The 26770-nt window shown below is 33.8% G+C and overlaps 1 protein-coding gene across 1 annotated transcript in view; it reads left to right on the plus strand.

Moving 5' to 3' along the window:
* Window positions 1–897: 897 nt before the first annotated feature.
* LOC125653449 (calcium/calmodulin-dependent protein kinase type 1-like) overlaps window positions 898–26770 on the plus strand; it is a 56562-nt gene continuing 30689 nt past the window's right edge. The window contains exons 1-3 of the mRNA XM_056144577.1: window positions 898–1109; window positions 18377–18511; window positions 26271–26345. Of these exons, the coding sequence (XP_056000552.1) occupies window positions 1015–1109; window positions 18377–18511; window positions 26271–26345 (305 nt within the window). The 5' untranslated portion in view covers window positions 898–1014. The remainder of the gene's footprint in view (window positions 1110–18376; window positions 18512–26270; window positions 26346–26770) is intronic.

Below are 26770 nucleotides of genomic sequence, written 5' to 3' on the forward strand. Positions count from 1 at the left end.
GTAGGACTGACTTTCACATGCATGTCCAGGGGTGGTTAACAGCACCAAAGTAACAGGAAAGGAGAAAATGCAACAGAACAGACCAGGATATTAAATATCTAGACAACTAGGGCCTATAGGTGCTCTACAAGGTCTGAATTCTCTGACACCTGTATGCAATGCATATCAGGCCTAAATAGCTACTGTAAATTTTAACCTTCAGGAAATAAAATTGTTGAATGAGATATATATGTTAGGATACCTGCACAGATCTGTAGCTCCTTGGGAAAATAGTCACAGAGATCCTTATGTGACTTATCAATATTAATGGTTGAACTTGTGCGGAAAAACTGTATTAATTTTCATCCACTGGCCAGTGTAGTTTAATTTAATTAATAACCAAAGAAAACGTGTATGTAGTCACCCTTTTTAAGATATCAGACATACCAAAACAGAAGTAAGCTAAATGTCAACATCAGAAAATCACACATTTTGTAAAGCAGAATAGGCCTAATGAAAATATAGACAATCTTTCATGAGCTTGTTCAAATTCTTAATGACAACAGTTGAAAAGAAGACCGGTAGCATGGTCGAAATATTTTAAGAAAGTGTTTAGAGTTTTTTTTGTTTTTTTAAAAATTTTATCCCGAAAAAGGACACTTTAAAAAAATATATAGATAGGCCTAGATCTAGATATATATGTAAGGCCTAAGCAAGATCATTTCATCACGATAAAATGTGCCGCACGTGTAAACTTAAAAAATTCAAGACCAAACAACCACATTAATGATAAATAAATATAAAATATACAGAAAGATTATTCTAATGCTATAATGATATCTAGCATAAACAGTTTCCATGGTAGTACCATAAACATATGCGTAATCGGAGCGTAGCCTACTTATGCAAATATACGCCATTTTTGGTGACGTCACGACTAAGTGAGAAAGTAGATAAACATTCGTGAAAGCAAGAGAACAAATGACTGAGTTAATGAATTATCCGATGTGACTTACTCCTGTAAAACGATAAAAAATGCCACTCTTTGGTAAAAAGCATGAAACGGATAAGAAACATTCAAAGGAATCGGATGTTCGAAAGAAATACGATTTTAAGCGCACCCTAGGAACGTAAGTAACCGACTCAGCTCTCCTTTCCTCTGTTGAACTTTTCTGAACAAGAAATGTTGAACATGAATTTGGCTACACGGCTTAATTGTATATTTCATACAGATTTTATTTTTTTCCAAGACTTATTACTTATAGATGGGAATTTTATTTCCTGGTATTTCAGTTGTAAATAACATGATCCTGATAAAGGCTGATTTCCAGATGTGTTTTGACTTGTAGACCGTGTAATTTTAATTAATGATGTGCATATTTCACGCAATTGTTAAAGGTTGTGTTACGGATTGACCAGGCGTTCAAGCCTTTATTATTCAAGAAAGATGAACAACGTGATGACAGCGTGCTTTAATTGCTTACACAGTGTACCATTAGCCTAACTAAGATTTAATTAAAATCTCTAAAATGAGTAACAACCATTAGAAATAAATTACTACCAATGTTGGATATTTCTGATACCATTTACCTTCTACAGACGTAATCATGAATCAGATTCTGCACTGGTGATAAATCTGACGACAATGATAAGTGTAGATTTATTTTATACAGAGTCACTTTTCTCTGGGTTTAAAAATTGACAGTGTCATGATTTATTTATTTTTTCTCACTCTTCCAACCACACTTCATTAAAACTTTATGAATGTGAATGGGGAACAGAATAGTAATCTGCTCATAACCATGTGATGAAAATATCTTCTGTTGAACATGAAGTATTCATAATTATTAAACGAATGGAAATTACATGTAAACATACTGATGTATACTGTTGAGTATTGCATGTAATCGTGATACTGACGTGCGACTCTGTCGAGTATTAATTGTAATCGTGATACTGACGTGCGACTCAGCTGATGTTAAAAGGCATATTACATGATGTTATTGTGTGGGTGTTTCATTTAATCTGCGTACACTAAAACTGTTATACAGCTAAAAGCTTTGTGTCCTCACGTACAGAAGAAGATGAAGAACCTAAGGATATTAAATGTATAGTGGTCATTTTATCTGTGTACAGGGATTGTCACTATTGACTCGAGTCATCATCAGTTGTAAATGGCACATGGAGTGTAAACACTGCATGAGTAGTAAGCAATGACTGTGGTAGCCTGATAGCCACTCTCAAAGCTTCTACTGTATAATAATTATAAATGCACTAAGACCATTTTATAGTGATGGTCAATCTATACATTTACTTATACTAAAACTATGGACTTGAGTGTTTGGTCAGTCGTCACCAATAACAGAGACAAATGCATTTTTCCTGTGTATCTTAAAAACATCAGACCAACGTCTTTTCTATTCATTTCATCTAATAAGGACTACTTTCTTTGTACTCTGTATTAATGAATTATCAATAATAATTATATTTTCTGGATAATGCATAATATATATATGGTTTTGAGCTTAGAAAACACCTGTGCATTTTTTCTAGAAATTTTTCAAACCCTTACCATACAGTGGCAACAATGGAAAGAGATAACTGCTCCTAAAACCCAGTATAATTTTGATTTGTTTCAAGAATTAAGTCTTCAAGTCAAAAGTATCTCACCAAGTAAATCACAAAATTACTGATAATTGTGATATGTAATTTGATTCTATGTATATATATGTTCAGTCATGTAACACAGCTTGTCATGTACCTGCACTAGCTGTGTATACTTTCTAAGAAACAGTAGCACATCGGGTTTCAGTTATGTATATACTCTTGTTTTCATGACAAACATAATGGCAAACAGTTTCTCAGTAAGTCATTTTAAAAGTTAATGTGAAGGCATTATTTATGATCGTGAAAAAAAAAAAAGGAAAACATTTTATGAGAAGAGAAATTTGAGTGACGAGGACAAACCAAGAAAATCCCAAAACAGCCTAGCTGTGATCAATACTGCAGATGAAGCACACTTGTTTTGTGTGAAATTATCATAGCTAAGCTGACTGCCACGGGAGAATATTCTTAATCGGTACATGGATATATATGTTAAATTTTACAGTAATTTAAATGTATTGCACAGTTGAACTTTCGATATGATGTATATTTGCCTCATGGGTATGATCAAGTCTGCTTTCCTTGTGAAGATCCAAGGATATCACGTTAGATTTTTTCCTAGGCTTTTGATATTTAAAAGGAAGGTGATTTTAGATGACAGCGAATTTTTTGATTGATTAACATGATTAAGACTTTCTTTAATCAAGTTGAATGCTATATTTGTTTAGTTTTCAGCTGGCTTCATGATAGCACTAAAGAGGTTTGATTGCAATATGATAATAGTTTGATGCAGATTTGATGGAAGGATCTAAAGCATTACCGTACATAAATTTTATATCCCTGGTCATTATCTTGTGTATTATTGCTTGTATCAGAATGGCTCTGTATTAAAATGGTGATCTTGCTTTGCTGTAAAAGGAGCTATCCTATAGATCAGTGTGAGTCTTTGTGTCAGTCAGAAGTACCATCCCTTGTCATCAGATACCTATACAGCTGCTAGAAAAATAAAAAAACAAGTCATTTTAGTCGTATAGTCTACATGTATTGATATCTAATTGACATAAAGTTGCTCTTTTATAAACTGAAACATCAGCGAGTATGTTTTTCCCCCTCAATAAGTTGGCCACTTCTACCAGATGGACTTTTGAATTACAGACTGGGTTGCTCATGAATAATTAAAATGCATGTGTATGTTTAGGATTACCCACTACTAGTGTTTCCAACAAATGAATGGATGAAATTTATGAGGAATGGTTGACAAACGTGGCTTTTCAATTATCTTCGAAGCAGTGACATGATCCTAAATTAATGACTTTGTAACCTTGCTGTTCATTTTAAATAAAATGCAATATTTGTAATTCATCTCGCTGATCGATGATGACTGCCATGGCAGTGTCAAAGATTGCACCATAGAAGTTTATTTTATATCTAATAGTAAAAAAAATTTCAGTCTGACAGGGTGGGGAGATTTTAGTTGGTACTTTTGGCTTATGCAATGTTTCTCAATGACATGTCGAAGAAGACTGTTTAGTGGGTTGTGGTTGTTGCTATTTCAATACACGTACATTCGTAACCTACAATTGACTCCTTTGATTCCACATATCTCCCCCTATACCCACCCACACAAACACATGACTAAAGTTTGACAATTTATTAAGAGAGAATAAATTTGTATTTATAATTCATACAGTACTTAGAAATCCCAGCTTAAAATTATGAGAATTAAATTGTATACAGTGACTTCAAGCCTGTAGTGAGCTGTACATGAATTAAAATGTATACAGTGAATTCAAGCCTGTGGAGCTGTGTATAAATTAAGGACACAGATTTCATGAATCTTTAATAATCAGTGTTTTATGAAAACATTGAACAACCAAAATTTTATGATGAATTTAAACTAGCAATGGTTATCACCTTAGACAAGATACATGTATTTAATGCAGGAAGTGTTCCTATTTCTAGATATTTAGGCAAAGTGTATAGGGTGCACACTTATATACAGAGGATACAGCTGTACTCAAACCAATCACAGCATACAGGCTTTGTTTTTAACTTGTAAATGTGTCATGTTCTTTATTGTTTATGTGATACTTATAACTAAGTATCATAATTGGGGAGAGAGAGAGAGAGAGAGAGAGAGAGAGAGAGAGAGAGAGAGAGAGAGAGAGGGGGGTAAACTAAGTATCATGATTGGGAGAGAGAGAGAGAGAGAGAGAGAGAGAGAGGGGTAAACTAAGTATCATGATTGGGAGAGAGAGAGGGGGGGTAACTAAGTATCATGATTGGGAGATAGAGAGAGAGAGAGGATAACTAAGTATCATGATTGGGGGAGAGAGAGAGAGAGAGAGAGAGAGAGAGAGAGAGAGAGGGGGGGGTAAACTAAGTATCATGATTGGGAGAGAGAGAGAGAGAGGGGGTAACTAAGTATCATGACTGGGAGAGAGAGAGAGAGAGAGAGAGAGTTTAACTAAGTATGAGAGAGAGAGAGAGAGAGAGAGAGAGAGAGAGAGAGAGAGAAGGTAACTAAGTATCATGATTGGGAGAGAGAGAGAGAGAGAGAGAGAGAGAGAGAGGGTAACTAAGTATCATGATTGGGAGGGAGAGAGAGAGAGAGAGAGGGATAAACTAAGTATCATGATTGGGAGAGAGAGAGAGAGAGAGAGATTCATGACTATTACATGCATGTGACAATGGAAAATCTCTCATGTTTCGAATTATACTCACTACTGTATATTAAAACATGGTTGGATACAATAAACACACTTGAATTCACAATTACAGCAAAGTGAATCTTATTCTTGTAGTTTTATAATGTAGCATGAACTTACTATCGTATAGATATAACAAATTACATTTACACATATAATGAATCAAAATTGTTTGTCTCCAACATTTTGCTATAAGCGTGTTTTACTCATCTTTTATTTGAAACATGTTGAAATATTGACTGCCAGTACCAGCGTATACTGTAAAATTGTTTTAAAATTATATTTCGTGTTTACGATATTTGTCGAAAATTAATTTTTGAACAAGTTGGTATAGATTTTTTAAAATGTTTTCTTAATGTTCTATATAAAAATATATATTGATACACAAGAGTGAATTAGCGATGCACTTGATTTAACGGTAGCTGCTCTCCGTGATTAAGACGCAAAATAGAATTCACAGCCAAATGTAATTTGTTTAAAGTATACTCTACAAATAAAGAAATGATACACACCTTTGAATTTTCGCTTTTAAATCAATATCGTAAAATGTTAAGACACAAAATATGTTTCGATCAACAAAAATGTATAGGAAAGAGTAACAACAATGATGAAGTAATGTTAATGACTTCCTGGAGGTGAACTGAGCTCCTTAAATTGGATTCTTTAGAATACAAAATTGAGCATCTAACAGCATATCCCTGTCCTCCATTTATCACGGCTCTTAATCCCAGGGATTTAGACATCTCTATACCCGTCTATCAAGTTCATCCCACAGGCAGTGTTTGACCATAATGCCTGTCTGTCAGACCGACAATTAATTAGGAGGATCAAACTGTTTAAAACATAGTAGTCTTCCATTAATGTGCCAGTGAAATAAAAATTGTGTATACATGTACTTTATTAGACCCTCACTCGCAATAGACCAAGTGAGAAAGTAAATTTTTAAATAGAAATTAGTCATCCGATTTCAGTAGAATATTGTTATATGAACTACATCCCAAAATAACCACCTGTACTGGATTATCGAATGTTATTGGTATTAAAAGAAAATTAAAGAAAACAATTGAGAATGATTACTCTAATTTCTCTTTTTACGACTCTGATTTAACACTGAGTGATTATATGTCTGAACATTCTGAATAAATTAAAATCAATTATCAAAACTTGTATTTTAATGTCTTTGAATGGTTTGTTTGTTTTATGTCCTTCCGACAATATTTCACTCATATTTAGAGGTCACCAGCTGTAGGAGAAGTACCACAAATTTAGACCTATGCTAAGCGCTCAGGGCGGGAGCAGTGAGGGTTCTATAATGTGCCATTAATGCCTGCAACATCACTGGACCTTCATTATTAAGGTCATATATCCCAAAGACCTGTGATTTTCACTTCTAGATGCTGAGCATTTGGCATAGGAGCAATCACTGCCTGTTTACATCTTTAATAGATTTGATGCTGCTCTGGCGATGGAGAAGATGGATGCTTCCAAATTGAACTTTGTTGTTTACTCTCTGGTTCATAGAAATTTACCTACGTTTCATCACATGTTATAATTCTATTATGAACAAATTTCCTTCTGAATCTTTTGCATATCTATTGATAAAAGACTGGTCTACATTAACCTGCATGCTTTTGCTGCGGCAGAAGAAGTCGAGGAACCTGCATGTTGCACAAACTCACTGCATTCCAAGCTTACTGGTCAAAATCCCCAGAACAGTTCCATAAGACTTGTTACGAACATCGGCTATTTCTCTAATAGTTACTCGATCTTTCATTACAAACTGTTCAACCTGAGACACATTTCTGTTCATACTAACGTTCACTGCACACCCAGAACAAACATTATCTTTAACATGCATCTCCCCTCCCTCACTAAATTGCTTTATCCAGTTACTTATTGAACTTTTGGCAAGTTCTTTATCACCATAAACTTTATGTAGATCATTGTATATATTTGAAAAGGATTTTTCAAGTTTTACGTAAAACTTTATAACTGTTCTCTGATCCAGTATGCCTGAATCATCGATTTTTGTCACACTCGTATACAAACTGATGTCATTTTTACATTGTGATGTCACAAATGTAATGCAAATTATCATGTAACTCGTGCTACATTTAGTACATCTTTTTGATGATGTATGTGTGCCAAAATTCATTCTGATTTGAACTGTGGTTATATAGACATAGAGGTAGTTCGCATGAAATAAATAAAATAAATGTTTATTCGGTATATACATACATACAAACATGCATACATAGATACTAAGGATAACCCATGAAAGCTCGAAAGCTTATTTCCAATGGGGTCCTCTGATGCATGGATGTTTGCGCTGGAGGTCATTTATGTGGGAGGAAACCAGAGTACCCAGAGGAAACCCAAGTGTCCGAGTGGGCGACCGCCATACCCTCTCACATACAACCACTGCTGATTACGGGGATCGAACTCGGGTCACAGTGGTGAGAAGCGAGAGCGCTTACCTGTGCGCTACCTGGACACCCGCAAACAGTTTGATCACTCCTCGTAGTAATTGTATGTGCAAAATTTACAATATAAATGCAAAATTGATGTAATGTGTATAAGAATTCATGTATCGCTTAAAATTGGTTATAACTTTTAAAAAAAATGAAAGTTATATGGCTTCATGTCAGAAATAGCTAAAATCTCTATACCTGTGTTGTTTCGTATTGCCTAGTATGTTTATACATTATGCATGTATGTATTAAATTAGTTTATCAAAATTTTCATGAACAAAAAAATTACCAACTGGTTTTCCATATTACATCTATAAATCAATTGAAATATGCTTTTATTTGAAATTAAAGAATAAGAAGTCCATACAAGGCTGCAAACAGAGTCATGGCTCTCAATGTATAGATTAAATAGTGCCTATAATTTAAAGTTTGTAAGCCAAGATAATTTTATATCTAATGAAATACCTTTGTTTCTTCAATATTGAAGCATTATATTGATTTAAATTTTCTTTGACATTTCAAGTATGATCTTGAAATGATGAATTTTTGATACTGGTGTATAACTTTTTAATTTGTGGATCGATGGGATTAGGATTTCTTTATCATTGAGATTTTCTCTAGGGCATGCTGAGGAAATGGAACACAACATGCATTGATTGAAAATTTCAAAGTACAGATACCATTGTTTAATTCATTTCAAAATGATGTCTTTTAGGGACAAGCCAATTGTAAAGGATTGATTGATATTTTGCAGAGTACATGAACCTACTTTAACTTAAAAGATGCAAATATTTCAATGCAAATTCATGATAATGGAAAAATCAGTGCCATAAATTGCTATAACGATAATATCAAAGGCTTTAGGTATCCATTTCTGTAAGTAAATAACACTTAAATTGATAACGCATCATTGCTATCTAAATATTCTTCTATGTGTGTCCAGCACCATTAGATCCAGCATAGAAACATAAGAAATGAGGAGAGATCATTTGCCGGGTCTTAATTCATGTGAGAAGAAAATTTGGGAAAATCAGTATTTTATACAGTTCATCTCATTGGTACTACATATTTTGTGTGTGTATGTATAATGTATAATTATATATTACATGCACTAATATATACCGTATTCATCCCGTTGAGCACTCAATAACATATGATTCTGGGCGCTAAGAAAATTGGAAAAGGGGCCGGGTGGTTAACTTTGTTTTGAAATATTTTCAGTGAAATTTTGACTTTAAAAAAATGCTTAAATAAATATTAAATTCAAAATGAGTTATTGTCATAGAATGTATCTCCCTTTACAATAACATAATCCACTCACATCTTATTCATTGATTTATGATTTTGTATCATTAAAACAACATAGCGAATACACAAAAATATAGTAGCTATTACCGGCATAAGGTAAGTGGTACTGTAATGGGGGACTCTTATCGATAATATTATGAGAGTTGAAACAAGTCCTAGGCAGCGCTTATCCTGGAGTAGGGGCACTCAACAGGATGGACATGGTACCTCTCTATGCCAGACTCCCAACTCTGCTTCATAGTACTTTTTGAAACTGGTTAAGTGTAATGCCACATAACCTTTGATAATGTACGTATTAATGATTCTGTAAATGCAATATTTTTAGTGGCTAGTATTGATTCCATGCTCCCACCTCCATAACAATTTCTTATATATTGCAGGGGACATTTTCACGACATACATGCCTAACTCTAGGTGCATTAAGAGACACCCACAACTTTCACTCTCTATAGTACAATAATTACAGTAAAGTGAGAAATGAGAAAAGGAAAAGTGGATCTCCTGATTACCACTAAACAGATAAAGACTTAAACTTGGTTCGGAAACATGTTATTATGTGTAGGTGACAAAGCACCATATCGCATGTTCACAACAACTGCAAATTATCGCACATTGTGACGTGTGTTAATCTCACTAACTCAGTCCCTCCCCCTTACAAGCAGTCTAACACATAACCACTGGCAACTTTTTTTAAATTTGAAAATAAGTTACTATCCTTAGTCATGTATGAACCAATCAGATCATCATTTGACCTTTTCCGTCAAGTTGATATCAATGCAATAAAAGGCCAAACAGTGTTCCCATTGGTACGTACATCAACATGAAACCTGATATTTCAATCTTTCAAATTCATCTAATACGCAGCTAATACTAGATGTACATTTGATAAAAGGAGTTTACTTATTCTAATTAAATGTACATGACTCTGACAGTATGAATGTTACCAAAACTTGATTGTACAATAAAGGATTTAAAAAAAAAGTTTAAAGAGATGTGAATAATCGCATCAGCTATGTTACAGTTTATTTTTTTTGTGAAGTCAAGCTGTTTATAGAATTTAGTTTCCATGTATGGATTTAAATTGACTGCTTTGATGAAGTCATTCAAAAAGATGTTCTATTTGTGTGTCCATGCTTAATCAATCATGTATGAAAATAACCGTGTACGGTTTAGAGGACACAAACGAATTTGGAAGCTATAACTATAGAAACTTGTAGAAGCTAGGATAAGCTGTACTTATAATAGTTTCAGAATTACGACCTTTATATACAAACTTTATACAAAAGGTTCACACATCACAAGCCAGACTGGCAAGAACATGAAAGGGTTAGGTATAGTTTGTACCTGCAGAGTTAATGATGTTTCCCAAATAAAGAAAGCTGGAATATATTTATATACTAAGTGCAATACACAAAGCATATGTTGTCATAAATGAATTCTAGGATATATATGTAATAATGCTGTTTTGTTTGGGAATTCTGTGTCAATAGTAACCAAAAAGAAGAGCAATTTTAGTTTTAAATGATTAAAAATTAAAACAGTTGTGCGAGACTTGAAAGAGTACTTTATCGACACATTGCCAGTCTGATCCACTGAGTAACCAAACAAGTGAAGAATTTTAAAAGCTAGGACAAAAAATATATCATTGCATGATTTCAGGTTTTGCATCTATGGCCTCTGTTTAAAAAATATGTGACTGTTTTTCCTCATTATAGCTAGCTAGGCATGAGCTTCATGTATAAAAAAAAATCCATTGTTAGAAAATGAAAAATGATAGAGAAAAAACCCCAGCATTTGACGACTTGCTTCATAGTTCTGATATTACCAGTAGCGTTTCACCCTAGCATCCTCTCACTCTTAAGGTATAGAGTCAGGCAGCAGTAGTAGTGCCACTTACATATACAGGATCTCTGATTGTACGAGAGCCGGTGTTAACTGCTGGTTAATGGTCAGCTTTTAGCGTATTTTGCCCAGAAATAAAGAAGTCATTATGGGTAATTATGTTGTCTAGAACCAGGTGTGATGAATCGTGGTATTGGTGAATGTGACGTGAGCAAAACATTTTTTTTTTTTGATGATGGAAATCGTCAGGTTAATTTTGTGAGATACAGTATATAGTAACTGAAATGCAAGAATTCACACACTGTCCCTGTTGTTGAAAGAGAGTAATCAGATCCGATTCCAAGGTTTTGACAGGAAGAGTTTGTCTCAATGGAGGACTGGATGGCAGAATGTTAGGGAAAAAAGTTATGTAATGATCGTATATATACTTCTATGTAGTGTATGCATGAACTTTAAAGTTTATCATCTGATGCTGCAGATCAACAGTTTATAGGGTCTTGCTGTAATATGGGAAGACCTCATCAGATTGAATAAAAAATTTGCCAGTTTTGCCATTTTCTTTAATTGGCATAGATTGTTCATGGATAAAATTTTGTTGGTTGATAAGTTAAATCAGTCATAATTAATTATATTAACAATAATTTATTTTTAATTCGTTTTTTTTTTTATAGGAGAAAACTGATATAATTAAGTCACCTTGCCCGTCTGTACGTCTTTAGTTCCGTCCGTGGATATATCAATGAACAGATTGTGTATATCTTATATGAATAATGAAGTTGTGCACCAGCTATTTAGAATGAGGTTTTTAACATTCTGACTGATTTTTTTCTATTTAAGGGATGTGATTTCTCTTTTCCGAAGTATATCTTGAAAATTCATGAACAGATTTGATACAAACTAATGTGTATACATAATATGTATATAATGAAGTTGTGCACCTGTCATTTTCATTAAGATTCTTTAACATTCAAAAAAGTTTTTATAGGAGTTTTTTCCACTTTATGGAATATGAAATGGTATCTCACAGAGACTTAAATGGATTGTCTGTCTGTCTGCCTATCTTTCTGTGGATGTAATTTTGTCCAGACATTTTAAAGAGACTAGTGCATAGAATTTCCTGAAAATTTGTACGCTATAGCTGTGATAGATATTGACGTCAAAGGAATTCAGTGTGTCTAGCTGTAACTTTTATTCAGATGAAACACAAATAATGTCGAAAAATCTTGTCTTGTCTGGTCTTCAGCTATACAATATTTTAGATATGCCCTTATATTGATGAGCCCTGCAGGGTTACTGTAGTCCCATAAGGACAGTTCTAGTTCTCATTATACATGATTGAGTCTTGTAAGGTAATTCCATACAGTAATTGGCAAGTAACATTTTGACAGACTCAACAAGATATTTAAACAGAAAGGGCATATTTGAAATTTAAAAATATTTTTCTCTGCATTTGATTTGAACAGGACACATATTGAGGATTTCCCACTAACCACCACCATTCATAGAACCCCACGATCGATGGGTCATTGTTAAAGAAGAGGTGGCGATGGTGGTGGTGTTCTGTGTATATTCTGTGACATACTCAGGACATTTTCTTTCCATTTTGATATTATAGGAGGACTTTTATTTTTGTCCTGCATGATGATAACATTATTTTCACAGTGTAAACAAGAGATCAATAAAATATTTGTTAATTATCTGGAAGTGTTATCACAGTATAAATTGGTGGTCTGCCTCACAATCATTGATTTTCTCAATACTGTAGAGAGGTATCATGTAACAAGAATCTTGCTGATAAAAACATATATACACATAAATATTGATAAAATCTGGTGAAATTTGATTAAACAGTTAGCTGTTTGGAAATTCTAGACCTCTGATTCCCTAAGGTGGACCAGTAGTAAAATTTATAACACTCTTGGATCCAGTGCCGGTAACTTGTATTGAAATGTCATGTATAATAAATGACACAAAAGATGGCAGTTAAGTGACATTTACGTTCACTATCCTTTAGTGACTTGATTGCATTTACAATTTGCTGTGTTCCAATATCATTTCAATCAAATTAATACATGTAAACTCACTGCTATACAAAGAAAATTTCACCCCTTTCATTTTTGCCTATTTTGCTCATGTGCTGGTTAAAATTACAGTATTTTCTTTCGTTTGTATGGAATTTATTGTACAGAGGGGCGGCATCGCAGTCGCTGCGAGACTGTCATGCCTTTCTGTACAATAAATTCTATACAAGCAAAAGAAAGGATCTGTAAATGTTTTGTGTCATGAATATATTCATAATATCACTGCAAAATTGCATGCGATGTGACATCATAAGTCTGCTGTATGTCAAAATTTAGAAGCAGGAACGAAAATCGCTACATTCGACATAGAGATCGGTGACATGATGATTAACTTTTTAGAGTTTCAAAATTATTTTGATGACATTATATAAATATTGCATGTAGTTGAGGGTAACATTGAAAATTTTCATCTGGAGAAAACCATTGTCAACCAATTTAAGGCATAGCCAAGGTTGTCAATGGTTAACAAGGGGTGAAAATTTCCAATGTTGCCCTCAACTACATGCAATATTTGTTTTATCATACTGAATGTTATATAAACAACAAAGCAGAAAGACTTATATATGTATGTTGACATATTTGATCAAGCAGCTGTCATGCAATATTTCATATATTGATGCGGGTATATTTGCGATTATTACAAATGCTCAAACAATGTCGTCTAACATTATCTACGGCAAACCGTACACACATGAATTTGACGCTATATATGTGATAATTTTTATAATATCACCTGTTGTCAAGTACTATTACCCGTTGATAGATACTGTCACCCTGGAGCGCATGTTTACTGTTCTCAGAGGGTAACAATATGTTTTTTTTCCAATGCCTCTTGACCAATCAGATTCGAGTATTTTACATGAAAGTATGATGATATGTTTTCTCACATTATCACCAGTGTGAGATCGACGTTACCCATGTGAGACAGCCTGAGATTTTTGTCTCACACTGCTGCGAGATCATTTATTGTGACATCATATTTTCTATGATTTACGTACATTTTGTACATTAAACAGTGAAGTAAAATATTTTGTATTGTTTTCTTCAAATTTCAATTTGACATAGCTTTCTGGTGGACAACCTTGGGTTTTTTAGTTTACACTTGCAGTGTAAACCATTATCGGGTATGCTCTTTCTGGCTGTCTTATTAGTTTTTGCATTTATAAAGTTCAAATGAGGATTTTGGTGATTTAGAATTTTCTGGAAGCTCTCGAATTTATAATGCACTAAACTGTGGGTGCATGAAATGTGAGAAAAATAATCCTTCATTACTTACTCACGTGGAATAGGGAAATTCCTCCTCTGGAACAAGATTCACTGTCTATAAGCTAGGACTCGATCAGCATAGCCTCATCCTAGACTGCGAATCTTGTCCCCTAGTCAGTTGAATTTCCGTATCCCACACTCGTACTAATGAATGTTTCTATTAACTCAAACATGCATGGTAATAGATAATGAAAAAAGCGCGGATGAGGGATTAGGCACAATAAGTACATGTATTTTGCAGACTTTTGCTACATTACAACACATGCTTTTTTGCAGTTGGGAATCATTACATGCATTTATATTGACGTGTGTTAGTTGAGCAATTTGCTTAATTTATCTATATGTTGCATTTTTTATGATTAATTGCATCATGATTGAAGAAATCTTACAAATTGTGGCTTTTCTATACATGTTCATAGTTTGGAAGTTGTATGGTTCTGTGGAAGTTATTGTGCAGTTAAGTGCCGCCCCCCTGGAAGTTATTGTATGTTGGATTTCTGCCACAGGTTTTCTGTATCATTTTTAAAAGTATGACCAAGATCAAAGGAAAAAGTACTGCACCATGATGCAAAATTTGGTTTTGTGTTAAGATTATTTCACAAACTTTATGCCAAAATTTTACTTCCAAAACCTTTGAATAAAATATTGGCTGTACCACTATAATAACAATTTTAATTGCACTGACAGATAATCCTCACACTCAACAGGAAACTCAGTATCATATTCTTTAATAGGTTTCAATGAATGGGGTAAAAGTAGGGATAAATTCGTAAATCTCATCATGGTCAATTTCTTGTTGCTCAAAGCATTTTCTCTACTGTGAATTGCAAACACAGCTATATTTCAGACACTGGGTATTAAGTGCATCGACCTCATGAGGCTTAGATTGACCAATACAGACTATATAGGCAGGTGTCATAGTGGTCTTGATGTCACCTAGGGTTCAAACTGTTTGATTGCTGTGTAATATAAAGATGAGCTGTGATTGTAATATGTGAGACTCTGATAATTATACCCAAGGTTCCCAACCTTTTCAGATGTTGAAATCCTAGATTAAAATTGTTATTTGGTCCCTATGACATTAAGATTGAATTCCAGAGGTGGAATAGTCTCCTGGACCAGTAAATTCGTCTTTCATTTACTTTAATTGCTCCGGACTGAAGCCTCTACTGTTGCAATTTAACTGTTTGTAATTGTTTTTACTAATGTCAATTATAAAAGTGCAACTTCCCATTGTCTGGGATCCAGGCTGCTTCCAGTAGATTTGTCTCGACAGACTGCTGTCATACAAGACACTGAGCTGATTGCTGTGTATAGTTGAGGGAGATGGAGACCAGGAAAAGAGGCAGACATGTGGCAGAATTTAGTGCCAAATATAATGCCAAATGGAATTTGAGAAATGCAGTTTTATTAAGTACAATTGGCAGATTCTGGAAATTGCAGACTCATATTTGTTTTTAAAGCTTTTTATGCCTTCTCAACTAAATTGTTTGCTTTGATATAGACTCAGTTTTGTGATGGGATGGGTTCAAGGTAGAGGGCCATCCTGATACTCCCTGTAGACTTGAATGATTTCGAATGGAGGTCTTGGGGGAGCTGATCAAGAGCCAAATCGAATCTTCTGATTTTTAAACTTGTAAAAAGCTCTCCATGGACTTTTAATGTTAACACCTTTCAAATGTTCACATTCTTATGTATTCCAAAGTTTATACGTAGCTAAGTTAATATGTCATTTATACATGTAACTAGCAAGAGTCCCAAGTGTTTAGATGTAAGGTCTTTGATGGGACGATAACTGAATAATGACATATCTTTCTGAGGATTTCCTCCATTCTCTGAATGCTTCGAATCCTCACAAGAAATTTCAAGTTGATGACTATATATGTACAGATTGAGTCTCAATTTTGTGACTATGAAAATACACAGAAAACTTACAAATGGCATGGGTTATGCTTATATCTGTATTTCAAAATTCACAATTAGGGCCCAGCCATAAGGCGGTTGCCTATAATGGTAAATTCTCTCTGCTATCTGTATATGTGTTAGCATTTTCTATGGCACACAATAGCGAAAGTTTCTTCTAGAATATTTTCATAAATCTTGGATTAGGTCTGCAGAAGAAGACCTATTTTGATTTTCAGATTGATCGTGGGCCTTTTCTAACTTGTCAGTTTACTAGTTATATATCACACAATTGTTCACTGAAGGCTAAATTTAGAGCTAGATAACATTAGTAGGCCTATTAAACAATTCCATTTGGGGTTCAAACATTTTCTAGGTGAAGGAAAATAAAATCTGCTCATTCAAAACCATTAAAATCTTAACGCTAAGGTACAGATTTGTTTTAAATCTTTATATAAATGAATTTCTGTTCATCATATTTCATTTAATGGACTATACATTTGTACTTTTAAAAAATTAGATTTAACCTCTGCATGTTGCAAAAAATTAACAATACATTTCACTTTCACATTGTGTGCCAATAGATCTGACCTTTGCATTTTGTGCAATGGTATGCAATGATGTTTGCATGGCAGGTGGTTGCTATATAGTGACATGAGAGATTGGTCTTTCAAGATGAGCGACTGGCTGCTTAAGAGTATTTAATATTATAAAATATTATGTACATGTTGTAGAATGTTTCTCAATGAATGATGCTGTGTTTGGAAGAGATACAATGCTTTGCATTGCTGTAGGGGAAAGGGGAGGGGGGGGGATGTGAGGGCCATATTGTTGGGTGCAGCTCCCTCTAAAATCCGGCTGTGTAAGGTGGACATCCTGTTAATAAGAAACAGGTTTAAGGTACTTAAATTCTGATGGACATTTCTATCAGGACGTTGTAAGGAAGAGGGACAGGCATCATGTTCTGCTAAGTGGATATGATTTCTTACATTAGTTGTGTTTGTTCATATGTTCATTGAAAAATTGGTTCTCCAGTGGGACTTAGGTGGACGTTAGAACCCTATCATTAAATTTCATAGAGGGGAAACACCCTGTTCCAGTGGCTTTGTGCTGTATATATGTCACTAATACATCTCTCTTCTTATTTGGGAAGCAACTTTTTATAGCAAATGACAGTTCATTGATAGATTAAGAGATTTTACCATGTATCATGAAATTTAAGGAGGCTGTAACATTCAATGTCTCAAGAGACATCTTTTCTGTGATAAGATGAACACCATCTCCTGGTTCAGACAGACAGGTAAACAAAACACATCAGACATATCTTCATTCACACCCGCTGCTGGCCATTCAAAGCAAATTTGCAGACTTCACTTGCAGTTTGCTTGATGTAATCCTGATTGGGGATTTACTGGGGGAAAATCTTGTATGTTACTGATAAACCTTCTAATTAAGATTAATTACTCCAGAAATTTCCATCAATAGCTGCATGTGAAAAGATTGTATGGAAACTTTGGTGATATATTGAATGGTGATATCACGTCACTATTACATAGAAATAAAGTAATTTTGAGAATGAGTGTGGAAGTAGAATTGATTTTGGCAGGTTGATAAATTAAGATTGTTCCTAAGGGCTCTAAGATAATACAGGAAGCAAACAAGCTTTGGTGAACAAATATATTGGATGTCAAGCACAACTTATGCATATATTGGCAGTTACTTTGGTAAAGTTACAGGAGCTGAATTGGACTATTATCACCCTTTATCATATCTAGGTTACAGATGAATTTGAAACTCATTCAATTTAATGACCAAGATGATACATTTACACTCTTTGGTGTTGTCAAATGAAAATTTTACCATACAAATCTATGTGTGTATTTCATTTAGATTAGATCATCATTCTAAAGAATATGATAATTTACTTCCCCTGAAGTTATTTCTGATTCAAATAATAACACCTGTTACATGTATCCATGGTGATATGCAGTACTATACATTCAATCTTTAGATGAGTTATATAATTTTAAAAAAATATACAGAGAATTTTCATTTTAAAAAAATAAAAATTTGTATGCATAAAAAAGTATGACCATATTTGACTGACTATTGTATTTTATGTCTGACTGCATGCCAAAAATGTGTAATAATTAATGACTATAGTCTTGGGAAAATTGAACATCACAATTCACTGAATTTTGTGTCTTAATTATAGGGGTGCATTTTCTGAAGTTGTGCTAGCAGAGGACAAATCAGATAGAGGGAAACTGGTGGCCATCAAATGTATAGATCGATGTGGATTACTAGGAAAAGAAGAATCGCTGGAGAATGAAATTCAAGTCCTTCGAAGGTAATGCTGGGAATTGGAAGAAAACCTTATCAATCTGATGGGGTACTTGAGCTTTGTGGAAAAAAAGTAATTTTCCTTGCGGGGCTGATTTGTGGAGCTGAATCCTTGGTTAATTGTTTCATGGTGTATCAAATGGTGTCAGTAACCTGTAGGAGATGTTAGATTAATTTTTTGTGTGACAACTGTGGTAGTGATAGGAGTAGTGGTGTGAAATAGGGAGGACATATGAAGGAACCAAACCACACAGTTCTTTGTTGAACATTGTATAGGCATTGAATTTTTAATCATGTTAATGGTCACACAATATTCTGGTCACTGTCTACTTTGTGTCCGTTTTCTTCCATTCAGTGTTCTGTTGATTTCCTCACAAATGATTTAAAGCAATGATTTGTGAAAACGGTATTGAGAGCTGAATCAATTTGCCCCCTACAATGTGGAGATTGAATGACTTACAAATGGGCAAGACCATCATTATTTGCTATTATCAAAACAAACACAAGAAGTGACCAAAGCTTGTTCATTTCACAACAGTGTAAACACGGTGCTATTGATCAGTTTACACAGTAAATTGTCAGCTTACGGGGTATCCAGTCTGCCTTCAGTGATACTGAAACAAAAGCTCCCAATCCCCAACGGATTAAATCTGCAGTCTGTAGGAATACAAATGATTGAGTGGATGATAAGTGGGGAAAATTGAAAGTTAGATTTAGTTTTCACCGCATGAAGTTGCAGGAAAATATTAAAAATGTGGGAGTTTTATTGTAAGTGCTGTTGTAGTTCACTACTGGGGTGAGGAAGAGTCAGCAGCAGGAATGAGAGTGGGTACGTGGTGGGGAGGTTTAATTGATGAATGTGAAAGAATGTGTTAAATTAGACAGGGAAGAAATATTATAGGTTCTTAAATTGTTTCATAGAGGATATTAGAGATCCTCTTAGAAGAATATTAGGGACCATAAATTCAGATGTTAGGACATTTGAGGGGAGTGTCTCTTAATGTAACATTGGATATTCTTAGTTGTGCAAGATAGAATAGGGGTCCTTGTGCTGGGAAGAATATCAGAGGTTCTTAAATTGTATCCTAAGGAAAGTATTTATTGAAGGTTCTTATTATATAGATGTTTATATGCAGGAATAATTGGAAGTCTATAAAAATTGTACGTGGAGTAAGGTATTGGAGGTCCTTGAGGGTGCTCTTACAAAATTGCAGCACAACTGAAGTACAAATGAAGCACATTTGCAGTGCAAAATCACAGCACACAGTGATACTTTCATTACACCTCCAATATTACTGCAAATGTGTTGAAGGATATTCAAATAAAAAAAAAAATACAATGGAAAAGCACAATTGAAGTATGTTACCATTATGTAAATTAGAGCTGCAAATGCACTGCTGGAGTAGATTGCTTTACAGCTTATTTGAGATGTAGCTCATTTAATATTATATGTTAATATTGCTCTGTGTTGAGGAACAACACAACTGCAGCCTGCTCCAGTGAAGTGAGTTAGGACTGCAGATACACTGCAGCAGTAGTCTGCTTTGCAGCATGTACAGATAACACAATTAGTCTTGTGTATCTTTCTGTTGTATATGTTGTTCTGTAGTCAACAATGCTGCATAAACCTATACAATTACTGATAAATCATATGTAAATGATTTACAGTTGAAATTTGAAAATCTTTAATTCTGGCATAAAGTTTTTTGTTTGCTTTATACATCTTAACTAGGGATGGCAATCGAATACATAGAATTGCCAATCGGTTAACCACAATTCTATCTGACCTATTAACCAGTTCGTTGTATCAAAATATATGTCATTTTGTGACATAGTTAATGGATTCAATTTCTTAGTTTCCTCTGTTTACAGTGCTCCCTCGATATATCGCCAACTTTTGTATAAGACCAAATTGGGCAATAAATATATAAAAAATTCAACATAAATTCACCATTAATACTGACAATTCAATGAGCAGTAAAAAAAAAATGTCAATTCGGTAAATTTATATGGACATTTCAACATTTATACAATGTTTCTGTATAAACATTTAGATAATCTTGAGTTTAATTCAGCAATTATTCATAATTAACATGACCACCTGAATACCTTGTCCAGCCTGTCACACTTCACCACACTGCTCTCAAAGTACAGTTGTGATTACTGATGGGTCATTGGCTTAATCATTTGTTTGTAAAAATCAGTTGCATATGGCATTTATATAATGCAGGGGTTGGCATTATAATGGGGGTGTTAACATGGGGAGGAAATCTATTCTTGAGGATTTTCAGGCAATGAATGGGGTGGCATTATAATGGCCGGGGGGACAATATACCGAGGGAGCATTGTATATATGCACAAAAAAGACATTATATGAAGCACTTTCAAAGCAGGGGCAATTATCCCCATCAGAGTTCGAATCCCTCACCTACAAACATGTCTCCAAATCAACTAATTAGATATGTGAAAATGCAAACATATCGGCATTCAGAGCTTTTGAAAATGGATTGGGAAATTTGTAATTCAAGATATACATTCAAATATACTGATTGTTTTTTCCGATTAACCGATTACGGATTTTGCAACCGATTACCACCATTCTGACCGAGTAAACGGTTAATCGATTAAAAATTGCCATCCCTAATCTTAACACATTATGTTTCCAAAGAAAACGATGAGCTCAATATGAAACACTAATGCCCTTCTTAAAAGCAAAGCCTGTGGATATTGGTATCAAGTTCTTATTAGGCTAAGAAAAAACATATTTGAGTTATGTGATACATCAGAAAACAGCATGATTGGTCAGTCAGAATTCAATTTTTCTTAGTTTCATTATTCTGTCTCAGAATTGCAACCTGACTAATTGTTCCATTGACCATATTGCTATCAATAATTACATATTTATTACGACAGTTAAGTTTTGTGTATTATAATTGTTTAGTATAAATTGGCATCACTCTTTATTTGGGGTCATTATTACTAGTTGACTATATAAAAAAAACACCTATAGATTATGGGATCATTAAGTCAAGGGTCAAGGTTACAACAGTCCTTCAATTTGTAATTCTATACTATGCATTCATTGTGACCTAGCGCTTACATATTTTATACAAATATAGTTGATGATTAAAGATGGACACCATATATATATATAAAATTATTTTGTACTGTCAATCCGAATATCTATCCATGATCACTTTCATTGTGGCATATATCTTGAAAATATCTAAAATTTATACTTTAATATTCAAGAATAGTTGACCATTAAAAGGAAAGCACTTCATTATGACACGATTTTTTGAAAAGTTTTGAACTTAAAGCTTTCATGTTCTACAGAAAGCTAAATTATTAAAAGAAAACTGTGACTTATAGATTATGGACCTCTGCCTGTCTGTCTGTCCATCAACACTTTTGTTGAGACTCAATATCTTAAATGTTCTTGAACAAAAAGCTTTGATATTTTATATAAAGGTAGTTGCATGGTCATCATAGAAAGAAAACTATAGATTTTTTTGATAATGATCGAGGTCAAGGTCAAGACCTTTCCACTTTATATTTTATACAAACATAGATGACCATTTGAACTTAATTGACCTTTGAAATGCAGAAAACTTCCATTCCTCTATGTCACTACAAACAGAAATGAATTTTGTGTCTTAAATACGATACAGTTGAATGTAATACACTTATTAGATTTTTGCAGGGCTCTCATTCTGACTGAGTCAGTTTTTTCATAAGCAAAAGTGTGCATTTCTAATTAGTCTAATGTTCTGTCTTTTTTCATTTAAATCTATTGGATACTTTATAGTTCATTATGTAATATGAATGAATTTAAATAAAGGAGAGTTAATTGTTTCCGTTTTGGCATTTTATTATGTAACATCATAACATGCAGCTATAATTGCAGAGGAAACTTGAAATATCTTCATCCTCTTATCATGCTTATTTATCCGTAAATAATTTGTAAGTTAACTGATTGACTTCTTCATGAATTTTGGTTGCCATTATTGATATATCTATTGCACATATTGAGATGGTATCTTTTTCCATGTAAGAGCTGCAGAATTTATATTTTCTTTTGGGACACAAAAGACTGGATGTCAAGGTTCTTGTTTTGGGGTCAAGGTTAGCTCAAGGTCACTGTCTTTTCATACCAAAGCATTCTCTCACCAGAGGGCACTCTACACAAGCTAATACCTCAGTCAATGCTAGGAAAATAGTTCCTGCATCATATGACAATTGAATCACATGATATAAAACAATAGAAATGATGGATTAAAAATATATGCAATACATGCAATATGGGCAAGCATGTTTTGTGTAGAAAATGTGAATTAACAGTTGTAAATTACACAATTGTAAACTGAAAGATAAAGGTTTTTAGTTTTTCAGTCTAACATTGGAGTGATACATGTATATTTTGTGCAGCTGATGTGACTGTTTGGATAGATGTCTGAATTATTATATTTGATCATGCAGAGACATATATATAACACTATATGATGACTGGAGTGTTTTGGGTTTGTCCAAATCCCATGGGATCCGGGTTAGAAAAGGTCCTCGGTACCCCTTGCCTGTCGTAAGAGGCGACTAAATGGGGCGGTCCTTCAGATGAGACTGCAAAAACCGAGGTCCCGTGTCACAGCAGGTGTGGCACGATAAAGGTCCCTCCCTGCTCAATGGCCATAAGCGCCGAGCATAGGCCTTAATTTTGCAGCCCTTCACTGGCAGTGGTGACGTCTCCATATGAGTGAAATATTCTCGAGAGGGACGTTAAACAACATTCAATCAATCAATCCAACTCTTCCCTTATGCCACAAGTAAATTTTTGCTTACCGTTAAATCTATAGCGAATAGTAATATACTATTCGTATACATTTTCTGAACACATAGGTTTGTTTTATTTTCATATGGAATATGATGTAAATATATATAAGTACATGTAATATTAACTGTGTGGTTTTTCTTATACTTTAATTGGTGTATGATGCAAATAAGTCAATTTGAACATGTAGTAATTTTATACATAAAAGCCTTTGGCATTTACTTTTTGTCTTACCAAAAAAACTAGACAGTTAATCCTTATATCACCTGCATGTGTTACATATGTGTTTATGTCTCCAACTGAATCAGATTTGATACATGGAAGCATGTTCTGCTTATGATAAATTCTTAAATCAATTAAGGCAGGCTACTGAGAAATGGATTCAACCATATCTTTGAGGTCAGCATTTCATAAATTCTGATGTCATTATCACAATTCCATCTCTCACTGTGTAGAAGGCTGTCTGACTTGTTCTGTATCATTTGTTGGGCTGTTCTTTTCGTGCTGACTTTGACTGCAGATTATTCCGTTTACTTATAAGTAGCTGAATGCACACATCCTCTGCTATTGTTCAAAATTGTCCTTTGTTTTATTTATGACAAATTTCATTTTACTTGTGAGACGCAAATTGTTTAGCAGAGCACACTGAAAAAATTTAGTTTGATATTGTATAACCTAGCTAACTTGGTATTGGGACACCCTCTTGACAACCTCCTAAGATGGCATTACTTTTTTCTTTTAAATAATTATTTTTTAAAATTTAAATCGCAGTACTATGAAGTTGTAGGTCTACTATGAAATAGAAAATCAACAGAATAAAACATGCACAGCTAGATACCTTGTTTAAGACAGCTTTGTAGTTTATAAAGCACAAAATTCCCCAGATTAGGTTATATCGTATTCTACAAAGATAAAAATTAGCTTCATTCATTAGGTAATTGATTATTCCCTTTGTATGGACATCAGTGAAAAATAGAGTGAGCAATATTTAATCAAAAGGTGATCACTTTCAAAATCCCTTTGGTGAAATATTTTGTATCAAAAAGTTCTTGAAAATGATACCGATATTTTAGTGATCTGCCATTTCATTTGATGATATATGATAACATTTCAATATAATAGATCTGCAGATCACATACACAAAGTCTATTCTCTGCCCATGATCATGAGAGCAGGACAGGTTATATTGCATGCTGTGATAATATATCTTTTGAAAAATGATATACCAAGTTTATTGATTAAGATATATAGAATATGAAAATACAAGAATTAATGACAAAGACATTGGCATGCCATGGCAAGTGCTTAACACTTTAATTTATATTCATAATTTTTGTAATGAATAGACATTATATATAAAGGGGTGTTAAAGTGTATGATTTAGAAGAAGACAGAGTTAGTATACTCTCAAGTTGCCAAGATGTGCTCTTGCAATTTCTCTGAAGCGTTGAGTTGGTATAAATGTTTATTTGATTGGAATGAGTTGAAGTGACGAACTTGCACTAAGGTATTTCAGGTATGATCATTTTGAGCCAAACACAGGATCTTAAAAAATTCAGTCTTTCGGTGCGCAAAGATATGAACACCTAGCTAGCCGTATTAAAGTTCAATAAAGATTTTTTTTTCACTGGAGAAATGCCATTATTGATTTTTTCCCCCCTTCTGATTCTTACAATGGTATTGTACTCTGAGGTGAATATCATGACAGACAAAACCTTGAATTCTATACAGTAAATTGTGTTTTTCTTTATCATTACTTTTAATGACTTACCTTCCAAATTATCATATATATATATATACCAGCAACGTTTATTACTTTTTTGAAACCAATGTAGAGCACAAACAATAAAAGTTGTGCATCTAAACCATGCCAAGAGCAAATACTGTCATATAACTGAGGCCAGTTTTAAGTTACAATTATTTAATTTTTCACAAACCATCAGACCAATTTCATTTAAACTAATATTTGCCACAAATGCATCAGTTATTTACTAATTTGATCAAAATTGACAAAAAAAACCAAAAAACCAAAAAAAACCAACAACAGGTTTTTGCACAATTAGAAACAAAGACCAAAGGCATCAAACTGTTTGATATACCTTAAAGTCTGACTGAAACACTGTAATGTATGCATATCACATATCATTCTGATATCATGTGATGCACATGCATCATGATTGTTGTGCGACTTCTGAATTTAATTGTGTCATGGCCTTTGGCGTGAGCTGTGTTGATCAAACAACAATATAGCCTGTTGGGGACAGAAATTTCACAAAGCAATTTTTTTAAAATTGAGATTTTAAATGAGCATCGATCGTTTTGCAAGAGAGAAGCAATGACTCTAATAAGTTCATTGTAGTGAAAGCTAGGTCATATTATTCATTTCTTAGTTCAAGATCAGGGTGACTTGTTGGAGAAACTTAACTGACATACACTATATCTAGAACTCAGGTGATATAATTTTGCTAAGCATTTTATATTGGACCAATTGATTACTTTATGATTCCAGTCTTAAGATGCATTATGAACCTGGGGCCAGGTTGGTACAGACATAAAATGGTTCATCAGCCTCTTCTTTTAAGTTAAATTGTTTGGCATTGGAGAATGAAGGATTTTCTTGAAAAATCCCGAGAACTGTGTTACAAAGTACATTAGAATTTGCATTTAATGTATCAAAGCTGTTGATTGATACATCAGATAAATGTTTATCACTTTTTCAATTTTATGCATGTCCATAATAATTGTCATGAATTAATAGATCTTAATAACCTCTAATGTGAACAAAATAATTATAAATTTTGAGTACAGAGTGTTTTCTAGATTGTAAATTGATCAATATATTATGATGATCAAGCATTCAACATTATAGGATGAAATGAGAATGTCTTTATTTTGATTCTCATCATAGGAAATAGCTTTATTTTGGCATTATTTTTTGCAGACTAAGCCATCCCAATATTGTGCAGCTGCTCGATGTGTTTGATGATAAAGCCCATGTGTATCTGGTCATGGAATTGTAAGTACAACAACCTCAATGAGAGTTCAATAATGGATAGGCCTTAAAAATGTGATAATGAAAATATATTGTGTGGTGTAGGCGGATTAGTTTATCTATTAGAATGGCTTTCTTATATACCAATCTCCCATAGCTTAGAAACAAATCAATTTGGTGTCAGCTGGAATTTTAGGATAACTACAGTGTTTTCTTAAAGAAGGAGGAAATGAAATGCATTAAGTCATAGTGTCTGTATTTCCTTCCTTGTAAACTCATTGTATGGATATTGCATTGTCGCTGCAAAGACAGAGCTCAAATGTATGATAAACAATCTGTGCATGATGGTGGTTTGATAAAAGCACAAATTCTCACTGAAACAGAGTGTGGTTTTTATCTGTGACACTTGTAAGTTTCACAATGAACCTGTTGGTGAATATACACCAAGT

The sequence above is a fragment of the Ostrea edulis genome, chromosome 7, assembly GCF_947568905.1.
Source record: "Ostrea edulis chromosome 7, xbOstEdul1.1, whole genome shotgun sequence".
Classification (NCBI taxonomy): Eukaryota; Metazoa; Mollusca; class Bivalvia; order Ostreida; family Ostreidae; genus Ostrea; species Ostrea edulis.